Source organism: Lycorma delicatula, chromosome 2 (genome assembly GCF_047948215.1).
Source record: "Lycorma delicatula isolate Av1 chromosome 2, ASM4794821v1, whole genome shotgun sequence".
NCBI classification, from domain to species: Eukaryota; Metazoa; Arthropoda; class Insecta; order Hemiptera; family Fulgoridae; genus Lycorma; species Lycorma delicatula.
Window position 1 is genome coordinate 32,318,147 of NC_134456.1, and position 12,266 is coordinate 32,330,412.

The 12,266-nt window shown below is 29.0% G+C and overlaps 1 protein-coding gene across 1 annotated transcript in view; it reads left to right on the plus strand.

Annotated features, from left to right (window-relative positions):
• The window catches only part of Rtf1 (RNA polymerase-associated protein Rtf1), a 64,956-nt gene that overhangs the window by 16,837 nt on the left and 35,853 nt on the right, over positions 1-12,266 (plus strand). Inside the window, exons 4-7 of the mRNA XM_075358597.1 lie at positions 4,368-4,576; positions 5,191-5,464; positions 7,242-7,334; positions 10,314-10,410. Coding sequence (XP_075214712.1) covers positions 4,368-4,576; positions 5,191-5,464; positions 7,242-7,334; positions 10,314-10,410 — 673 coding nt within the window. The remainder of the gene's footprint in view (positions 1-4,367; positions 4,577-5,190; positions 5,465-7,241; positions 7,335-10,313; positions 10,411-12,266) is intronic.

Below are 12,266 nucleotides of genomic sequence, written 5' to 3' on the forward strand. Positions count from 1 at the left end.
CAGACTCTTAAGTTGTTAAATATTTGCAAAAGATTGTATAAATACTTTGATATAAATCTGTCTTGCATTTGCTTTCTTTCTATGTAATGAATTGTTTTAGAAACAAGTTTCCATCATCAGGTATGCATGTATTAGGCCATACAGGTTATGATGATGAAAGCATTGTATTAAAATACACAATTTACATATTAATATGTTTATGTATTAGGTTTTTTTTGTTTATAAGTATAAATTTATGTATTTTAATAATATAAATCACAAAATTATAAGGTACATTAAAAAAAGTTAAACTTTTGTAATATAATGCAAATTGCTGCAAGGAGTGTGTACTAATAAGCTTAGTAGCTATTAGCTTTCGTTTTCTGTTAAGCCTCTTGAACCGCCATAAGGTATTACTTCAGATGATATGTGTGAATGCAAATAAAGTGTAGTCTTGTACAGTCTCAGGTCGATCATTTCTGAGATGGTATAGTTAATTGAGACCCAACCACCAAAGAAAACCATTATCCACAATCTAGTATTCTAATCTATATAAAAGTAACTGCCTTTACTAGGATTTGAACCTTAGAACTTTGAAGTAGCTAGTAACTAGCTTCAGAAACAATGCCATTTGCCACATAACACTACCATTCTTAGACATTGAGCTGCTGCAGCAATTGTAAAATGTTTAATAATCTCTTGTTGGTTTTTTAACAGTGAAAATAAAAGACCTTGAAGAACATGGTCTTGATACATTTTTCTTTAAACTGTAAAAATATTATAGAGATATTTCAGAGATGCTTCCAGATGGAGAAAATATGAGCCCAAGCACAGGCCACAAATGATTCGCTCATTTTAAAGTGAAAACAAAATTGACCATTGAAGATCCCTCTTAACAGACAATGATCACATCAATTCAGTTCATGCTATAATTCATTAAGACCACTGTTTAATTGTTCAAGAAGTTGTTAAAAAAGTTGTTAACATAAAATAAGAACTGCTTGATAGTGCCAGTATCAGAAAAAACTTCTTGAAAAACTTAATGGCAAATGACACAAAAATTTGTGGTTGTGTTGTCAAAACTAAGAGGCAGTTGTCACAGTGAATAGGGAAAGGATTGATTTAGCCAAAAAAAAAGAAGAGCTCTATCTGAAAGTTTTAGGGAACTTGAGGGATGTTCATGCAGGAAGAGATCTGTTCTATTAAAAAACCAGAATTGGATGTTGCACCACGAAAATGCATTAGCTCATGTGTTGCTCCTTGCCAGCAATTATTTGGCTACATACACGATAACTGCCCTGTTCCACCCTTCCCTCCCACACAAGATAACCAACATTCTCTCTTGATTTGGCCCTAGCAGAGTTTTTCTTACTTCTCTACTTAAGTCAACCTTGAAATGATGTTATTTTCATACCATACAGAAGATTAAGAATAATTCTATTTCAAGAGTTGCACATGCCATCCCAAAAAAAAAATAGGTTTTAGGAAACATTACAAAACTGGAAAAACATTGGGTGCAGATTAAAAACCTTAGTAAATCTGTAATGTAAATACTCGAACCTCTATACAACAGAAATCGAGAATCCCAGGGAAAAAGTTTGTTGAATAGAGGTTTTCATTATGCAGAGGTAACAAGAATTCCCAGTCTAATTTTTTTTTACGAATGTTTTATCCCGTTTTATGATAAATTAAAATTAAGTACAGTTATTTTTCTTAAAAGCGCTATAGAAAAAGAAATGTAAATGTATTTTTTTATGCCATGAGTTACATTTTAATTTAATACATTATACGTACTGTATAAAAGGTAAGTATCTCAGGTAAGGACTTACCTGGACATAGGCTATACTTAAAAGCTTGTACTGAGTTGTAGGTTAACATACTGTATTTTTATTTCTAGCTCATAATTTTTTTACAATGATAACAAGAAATCAATACACTTAACTTTTTTTAAATTGAATAAAAAACACTAATCCTAATTCATTTAGTTTTTGATAGATACTGATAGGTAATATTTACAGTATATAATTTTTAATATAGTATTAATTTATTATTTGAAAAGTGAGTAATTTTATGTGTTTGAATAGGGTATTACATTCAAAAAAGGTTTCACATTTATTTAAATACTCAAAAATACTGTCAGCTACTTTCATCCTTGAGCTATAGTCCAAGCCTAATTGTTGTCTGGTAATCTGTTTGTCCAGCTTTTTTACCCAATCTGTAAAAATGTCGGTAGTCATTCACTCCTTTTTGTTAAATGTGTAGTCTACCTTTAGAGATTACTTCGAAAACAACATGGAGTTTTACTTTTGCCGATTATTAACATTTTAGGTCTTTCAGTTCCCTAGCATGTTTACAGCCACTAACACCGAAATTCTTAGTTTACTTTGTTGTACCACCAAAGCACAGATCATTTTTTGAATTTAACGTTTTGCTGGATAAACATTTGAAGAATAGTTCTGTCTTATCTACATTGATAATGTCTTTTTATGGATATTCTAAATTTGGTTTCAACACAGTCTACTACCAAGTCTCACAGTCACTTGCACTTTCTCCAGAAATTACTTTATGAATAACAGTGTCTTTTTTAAACTTCTCTAAACACCCATTGCTGGCCTGGAGATCTTTGTCTCCTAATGCCGCTCCAAATTCCAGGGTTTTTTCTTTAAATAATGTTCTGGATAACAGACGCTTTCTTCATGCATCACTGTCATATATTTTAAAGTAGCTTCATCAATATCATCATACGTGGAACCTTTTAATTTTATCTCGCTAGATTTTCTTTACGCTGGTCTAGTTCTTGTACTATCACATCCCGATTTTTTTAAATTTTTGACAGTGAACTTGGTTGGATCCAAATTTTTGCATTAAATCTTATTTTTGACGCCTTTGTCAAATTTGTGTATAACGCTAATTTTTATCCGAAATACAAAGGCACTTCCATTTTGACATTGTTTTTATGGCACACTAACAGTACAATACTGTATAACGCGAATAACGTAATCCAAAGAAAGAGACCAACTGAATTAATCCCAGGAAAAATTGTTGCTGAACTATATGTTTGCACTGAACAATAGAGGGAGTTGGTATTAAATGTTTTCTAAGAATTCTATTTGTTATGTCCACGTACTGTAGATAAATGAAACGTTTACACAGTAATTTTAGTGCTCTGCATTAGTTAATAGATTTTGGGAAATTCCACTACTGTAATGCGTAGGTGGACAATAACTGCAGAACACATGTTTAAATCTTCTGTTAGAATTTTATTGTTAACAGGTTATAAGAGAATCTTGTGAATTTTCGCTTTACCAGTTCAATAAGAAAACCTGTCATTCTTGACTGTTGTCAAGAGTACTTTGTGTTTGTATACAGGTATAATTTAGGTTTGGAAATCAAAAGAATAACTACATTAAACTCACAGAGATGTCGAAAATACTAAATTTAATGACATTATTTAAAATAAAAAATAAAACATTTTTTAAAAATTACTGTTGGTTATTACATACTTCTTTATTGAAAAAACATGGTCTTTTTTGTTTTAAGATTCTGCCTTCATAATCATAATCTCCAGTAATGGACTAATATAATCAGATGTAATGGTGGGAACTTGTCAAAACATATCATTAGACAGAAAGAAAGAAGTTCCAAGGCAAATTTAATCAGTGTTTATGAAAATTTTTAAATTTTAATTTTCTGTTTTACATTGCACTTAAACTAAAGAAAAAGTAAAAATATTTGATTGTAATTAACTTTAAAGCAAGGATAAAGTGCATAGCAATGAAATTTTACAAACCAGTGAATGAATAGGACCATTCTAATTGAATTGGATTTGAAATAAGATTGAATTATTTTGTACATTCTTATAGTGATGCATATGTTTTAATTGTGTAATAATTATGATATTAATACTTCCATTTTGTCCATTCAGTTATGGCATCAAGACCACCACCTACCCCTCTCTTACATTATCATACGTGCTTTGTAGATTGTCATACAAGTTTTACTGTAAAGTTTAAAGTTCATTTACAAAACAAATAAATGTTAACTTCTTACCCAGATCCTCCTGCACTTGTACTTGACACAAAGTTCCTGTCATATTAGTATCCTTATCTGCATTAGTATATTCCTACGTAACTTCTGTATGACTTTTTTTTTTTCTTTGAAAGTTCACTTGCCAATAAAGTAAGTAATTATTAGGTACAATTATTTATTAGAATGATCAGTTCATAATTCAGTAATATTGAAATATTAACAGTTCTATTCAGTAACATTTTGTTAATACTTCTAAACCCTAAATATTAATTCAAAAATATGAATATTAATTGTAATAAATTCAATTTATTTAAATGTACTACACAGTAATTTGGTGAATCGTTTATTTTTATTTTTAGGTTTGAGATAGAAAAGAAATTAAGACTTGCAAAAAAACAAGAAATGAAAAAGAAGAAAGGTACCCAGAAAAAGAAAGAAGAAAGACTTGATCCAAAAGAACGTAGTAAAGAGCGAAAGAAAACTGTTGAAGAAAACCGTGGTAAAATGGATAAAAAAGCTCAAGCTATGAACTTATTAAAGGCTAGGAGAGAAGAAAGGAAAGAAAGAGGTAAAATGTTAAAGTTGTGGTTTAATTAATAAATAGCTTATTTTAGTACCCTATTTCAATTAATTGAAATTAAAATACATTTCATAAAAATACAGTATAAAGCCATGTAGCTTTCTATAATGTATTCATCTGCATAATTTTTTAATGTAACTATTTTAATTTTATTAATGTTGTGCTCTCCTTTAGTGACTCAGTGGACATCATTTAAAATATTCACCTTCTTGGATTTAATTGTTGTATAATTTTGTTATAGTTGTTAATTTTGTACAGTAGCAGTCATTCAATTATATTATTTATATCAATTATATTATAATTACATATAGTTTTGACTGTTTATGAACTGCTTAACCATAAAATTTTTATGATAATGAGCTTTTATCAATGTTAAATTAAAAATTTGTAGCAAATTTCATGCACATTGCGTTAAATTTGTGTGGTTTTAAGGATTGGAATTAGAGGGTCTAATTGTATACTTTAATTCCTATGTGTTTAATAATATTACACATTTTTTTAATATTCTCATTTGAAGTAATATGTAATTATTGTTAAAATTTACTGTAATCGTACATTAAATTTACTCATTTATTAAAAACAAGAAATATTTTAAATTGCAGAAGAAAAAGAAAAACAACAAAAAATTGAACAAGAAAAACGAAAAGAAGAAGAAGTAGCAAATAAAAAAGAAAGCGGTGAACAAGAAGATGAAGGTGAAGATGGTGATAGCAGTGGAGAAAGGAGTAGAACTAAATTAAAAGCATCTGATATATATAGCGACGATAGCGGTAGTGGATCAGACAGTGATGGTGGGAAATCTACAAAAAGCAAAAGTCGTGCAAGAAGCAGCTCAAGTTCATCCCGTAGTTCATCTGTTTCTGATTCTGATAACAGGTATTCAAAGAATTTATTTACCTTATATGTTTTTACACAATTTTATCATTTGTGATGATTTTTTAGTATAAAAAGAGAATGGTTTTAGACAGTAATTGCTTAAAACAGACTAAAATAGGATTATAAACACCATTGTAAAATTGAATTTTACAGTTTTTTTTTTTCATTATCAGAGGGATTAAATTAAAAAAATTTAATTAAAATACCTTTGATAACAGAAAGTAGTATCCTTCAGAAATGTTATGATTTTTGTAATATTTCAGAATAAAGCCAATTGAGAAACAGCAGCCAGAAAAATCAAATGAAGATGAACAGATATAATTTTTTTCTGTATGAATTGAATGTATAAAGCTGCAGGATAAAGTAATCAAAACTTTTCAATATTTTGCAATTATTACTTTTAAAAAGTTAAATTTAAAGAATTTAAAAATTATAAATTTAGCAAGTTTTTTTATAATGTTTGTTTATTTTACTCCATTTTTTATGCTATGGTAAGATGTAAATTCTTATTTCCCAATGTAAAGTAAAAAGGATTTTAATAATAAACATTTTCAGTGTTAAAATTTTGAGTAACGCAAATTTTATTTTATTGTAGTATTTTCAATATTATTAAATTATTATAATTTATTATGTGGTAAAATTAATAAAATTATTCCAGTTGAGATCTTGTCAAGTTATTTAATTTTATTCAGGAGGAAATGAAAGCTGATTTTTTTAAATCTAGAGTAACTCATTTCAAGAATTTTTTCTATATCTTTGTTATTTATGAACGGATTTGAATAAATTAGGTATAATTTTCTTTATCATATAATGCTTAACATTTTTTTATAATTACATGACATTTAAATAAACAGCAGTTGCAATGATATTAACAATTAAAAGGTTTTCATGGCTGCCATTTTGAAATTGATTGAGAGATCAGGTCCATTATTTCTGTACTACTAAACCTCTAGGTACCTAGCAGTATATAAAATTTCAGCTCTATATGCTCAACCATTCCTGAGAAATAAATTTTTATGTTAAAAATAAAAAATGTCATATAACTGGTAAACTAAGCATTTCTGGACATATGTTGAAAGTATTTTTCCTTATTTTGGTGTGAGGGACCATCCCCTGAATTCTAGAAACAATTTTTATACACATCTGTATAACATTGATGTATCTTATCACTCCAGTTTGCTAGATATTAAGCTCTTCTCTCAGCCCCTGGCAGTAGCAGATTGAACCTGTTCAATCATATTATGCTCTCCTGTGTAAGTTTACATAGTCTGAAATTAGTAAGAAAACAAAAAAAAATGCCTGTTCACAAGTCCAGATTCATTCCAAAATGAATCTTGAACCTTAAAAGGTAAGCAACATAAAATGCTAGGTGTAGAGATCCGTTTTGGAGTGGAAAACAAGAAGAAATGAGTTAAAGATCAGACAATTCAAACTCTTTAATTCAGGTATCTGAGAAGATATCCAGGAGACTGAATATCCAGATATTAAGGAGATTAGGAATATAACAGGACCTAGAATAAAATCATGCATTATGTGGGAGAAGTGTCAGTATCCTTAACTTAAGGATAAGAAACAGTTGCAGTAAATAGACACATAGTAAATATTAAAAAATAATTATCACCTTGATTGGAGGGGTTCAGTTTTTACAGTTCATTTATATATATTTTTTAAGTTAAAATTTAAGGGTTTTCTTCAGAATATCAAAATAGAACTAAAGTATTAATGAAATGTGTTTTCAATTTTATTTAAAATGTTTTAATTTTTTTTTATATTTCAGATCTGTCTCAAGTTCAAAAGTAAAGAAAGTGCAATTTATTTCTAAAAAAGAAGACTTAACCAAAATACGTTTATCAAGGCACAAATTAGAAAGGTAAGTAATGTAATTTGAATTCAAAATTTTCATTATCCTTTTTCAGATAGCTGGAGAGATTGCAATCAGATAATCATTATTTCTTCCATATTTAATTAATTATTTTATCTCTCAAATTGTATTATACACTCTTCTACACTGCAAATGAATGCACTCCCTAAGAATAACAGCCATAAAATTGTTTAAGATCTGCAAGAAAAACAGGCCTCACTCTTTTTTTTTTAATTGCAGTTTATTGCAAAGTTAGAATTTTTATATGTTATGTTTGTAAGTGGTGTATTTATAAAAATTTTCATGGTATTTGTTTAGTATGATTTTAAAACTGATTAGATTCTATGTTATTTACAGAGGTGTAAATAAAGAAGAATCCATATCAAAATTTTTATCATAATGTAACTTATCTAAATAAATATTTTAAACTATATTACAGAGTTAATTCAGCCTTTCAAGATAATTATGAATTATTTTAATGAAATCATGCATCTGTAAATATTTTTTGAATTAATCAAATTAAGTTTCTTTCTTGCCAATATCTTTGTTTACAATTATATATAGTTCTCAAAATAAAACCAAAAAGTATATTCTACTTAAAAAAGAATGAATGAATATAAGTATAACAATTGCATGGTTTAAAAATTTCACCTCATTTCCAAAGCAGAATAATAAAAAAAAACTTGAAACATCTAAGGTTAATCATATATTTCAAAATGCATGTAGAATTATTCATAGTTTTATGATAAGCGGTAATGTTGGATAGATTTTAGAGTGAACTGTTAACACATGTTTATTAAATGGATTTTGCAGAAACTGGCTGGATATGTCATACGTGTTTTTGCTATTAAAAATGTTTCACTTTTGGTTATTCAGACATAACTCTTCATCACAAGTAATTTTTTTCTTTTTACTTCCTTGTACGAAGTAAAGGAAGTATTGTGACTCTGAAAAATTTTGGCTTTCAGATTTCAATGGAAATATCCATTTTCATCATCCTTGAATCCATTTTGACTAGTTTCAACATGACTTCTGTACATATGTATGTATCTCGCATAACTCAAAAACGATTAGCTGTAGGAAATTTTGGATTTAAGACCGTTGTAACATCTAGTTGTGCACCTCCCCTTTTGGTTGCAATCAGCTTGACCATAAGTGTCCAAAAATCCCAAAATATAAAAATGTAGATTTTGGACTTTTTCTTAACTGCATTAATAAGCCCTTATTAAGAACTTTTCAACAATTTATCATAAGGGGTACCTATTTTCATTGGTTCCAGAGTTATAGCCAAATAAAATTTTAATTAATGAAATATTTGGATGTTACAAGGGGAAAAGCTGATCGGTTTGAATCCGACTTCATCTATTTTTTTTAATTTTAATATATTGATTTATTAATAATTATTAACCACTGATCAAAAAAGATTTTTACAATAAATAATAACAATAAAAAAAAAGTATGAAAAAATATCAGGAATTATTAATGAAATAAAATGTTATATACTTCTCATTTAAAAAAAAAATTGTATATGTAATTTAATAGGTGTACAAAGAAGACATGTGGTGTCCACGATCTCCACATCAGATTTTTTTTTAAAAAGTGATTAATTTCTTATCGTCATCAGCTTAGTTATTGTTAGACAACTGAACTGATAGCAGCGGGTATGATGTGTACATATATGAGCAATTTACAGGTTCCAACTTGATGTGTATATGCTGCTTTGTAATTTGGTCCGCTTGCATAATATTCGCTTGAGAGCATCATGTTCAAACATGTAAATGATACATTTGAGCACATCAAGCTGTCAGTAGTATAAAGGAACTTAGTGAAAGCATTGTTGTAGCTGCTAAGTTATCAGTTGAGATTCACTACCAGCTTATCAGTATGTCTGCCGATGAAACGTTGTAACTACAATTCAAGATGAAGGACATTTTGGCTTGCTCATCAAAGTGAATATGGAAATTTAATCACAGAAGCATTGAAAATATTTATCTCTTTTGCTACGTCTTACCTCTGTGAAAAGGGTTCATCGTGTATGGTAGCATTAAAAATTAAATATAGGAATTGTCTTGAAAACAATTTTCTTGTGTTTCTAACATAGGTCAATGTATGGAGAAACTTTTAAATGAAAAACAAACGCAACCATCTCATTAATTTATTTTTTTTAAATGTGTACTCATAAATGTAAATAAAATGATTTTTTTTTCATAAAATGATTTCATATTTGCTTATGTATAAAGTTGTAGGCTAATTTTGCGACCTCCAGGTTGAGAAATGCTGCTGTACAGTAATAACAATGGATTTAATGTAATAATATTGGTTCACATATTTGCACCATAAAGTAAATAACACAAATAAAAGCATTAACTACAATTACCCTTCTTTCTAATACAGTTCTTTAAATCTATTTGAATTATTTTTTTAAGTTTCACGCTTAACTTTATTTTTTAGACACACATAATTATGTGTAAAGAATTGCTATATGACAAATCCAATTCTAAGTAGTTTAGAACTAAAAAAAATAATCACATGCTCCATGATAAGACATAAATATAAAGCTTCAACCATGTGATTTCATATGCAATTGCCATTTGTCAATTAAGAAATGTGAGGTTAATGATCTATAAATAATAGCAAACAAGTGGAATTATTACAAGCATGTGGTTTATATAATTTCATAGAGTACATCAGAAATAAGTAGAAGTGATGCTTAATTTTACTAAAAAGAATCCTAACACTATCATTATTATTAATTGTTGCTTCTTGAATGTTAATTCACTTCTTATTAAACAAAAAATGTTAGGGCACCTGTAATTGAATATAAGCTTGTTAATTACAGAAAAAATAAATATGAAAAATGGTATGATATTTCATTTTAGTTAATGATTTATGGGTGTCTGCAATTCATATAAATCTGTAAATATAGTGAGCAACTCATAAGACAGTGAATATGGAATGTAGACTTTATTGTGATTTACTTTTTCACAGGTTTGTCCATCTGCCTTTCCTTGATAGAGTTGTTCAAGGATGCTTTGTCAGAATTGGAATTGGCAACAATAATAAAACTGGGAAACCAGTTTACAGGGTAATTATACAATTATTTTGTTGACATAATTTGGACTTGTTTAAAAAAGTAAGCATTATACCGAGTGATTCAGAAAGGACTTCACAGCTTTAAAAGCATATAAAAATTTATTGATATAACTTACAGATCTGGTTGAGGTCTCATTTCATAGAAAAACACGTAAAAATTTGTCACCCAACATTTACTGTAGTTCGATATGGCTTCCATTTGTAATGCGATATACATCCCACTTGAAGTCAGTTTAATTCCAGACTAGCCAGCAAGTCAGCTTTGTAGCTGCTGCGTTGTGGATTTGAAGTCTTAACTCAACAAGATCAGCAGGCAAAGGTGGTATGTAAACCTATTCTTTAATGAAACACACCAAAAAAAATCTCACATGGTCAAATCTGAGGAACAAGATGGCCATGTAGTTGGACCTTCACAACCAATCCACCAACCTGGGAATCGACTATCAAGAAAAGCTCTCACTTCTAGGTGGTGCCCCATCTTACTGATAGCAGTGGCATCCATCTTGATTATCATCATCTAACTGAGGAATTAGAAACTCTTTAAGCATGTCCAGATAAATACCATTTAAAGTTTGCCTCCTGGAAGAAAAACAGGCCATATAGACTTTGTTTGCTTTGGACACAAAAAACATGACCTTAGTTAGGAATATCACAAATATGCTGCAAAGTTTCAGAGAGTTTTCGCTAACCCATTTTCAGCAGTTATAGGTGTTCATCTTGCCACTGATGTGAAACGTTAACTCATCACTAAAAATTTATCATTGTCTGCAATTCTATCCATTATTTTCACACAAAACTTCAGCCTACCAACTTTTTCGTCATCTGTAATGGGTTTTTTATCGTTTTTTTTTTTTTTAGATTGCGGGCTTAACTGCTGTGGTCTTTAGCCCAAATGGAGATTAGTAGGAAATGAAAAATGCCATGCCTAACCAGAATTAGAACCTGAGACCTCCGGATGAAAGGCCAAGATGCTACTACTCTGCCACAGAGATCAGCATCTGTAATGAGTTGAACCGTGGTTAATTTATATGGCTTTAAGTGCAGTCGTTTACATAATATGCGCCAAACAGTCATTTGTGGAATGCCAGTCTCATGTAACACACATCAAGTTGATTTCTTCAGGCTACGTGCCTGAATTTATTTCTAAATAAATTTTTATATGCTTTTAAAGTTGTGAAGTCCATTTTGAATCATCTGATTTATCAGTATTTATCTTATAATATCTCCATTAATATCACTCAGTTTTCAAATAATTAATTGACCGTTGGTGAAGATGACTGTAATTACTCATAATTGTCTAGAATATACCTTTGAGTTCTTAAGTAAATAATAAAATTAAAAAAATTGTTTTTAAACTAACCGTTCACATGTGTAATATTTCCTGTCTCATAATTTGTCATTCTTATCATCCAATCAAATCAAATGTTCAACTAATATCTTATGAAATGAGTAACATGTTTCACTAGATTAAATGAAAAGTACTGGTTTGGTGTTTAAGAATGTTATCAGTGAAAAAATCCTGAAATCTGAGGATATAAATCACATGGATATTTTTTCCAGATGCTGAAGCATTTCAGAAATAAATGATTATAGAATTTTTATAAGGCTGTTATGGTAAGATTAAAGAACAAAATATATCTTCAAAGTTAGTTGATGACAGGTGTCCAGAATTAGTTTTGATCAATTATTAAACTTTATATGAATGTATTTTTTCAAGGAGAGGTAATTTACGCCATTGTTCATCATAAACTGCATTGTCATAAATCTTGTCTAAGATTTATGAACTGTTCCAGAACAGTTTATAAACTAGCCAATCAGAAAAACTGTGACATATATATGGGATTGTAT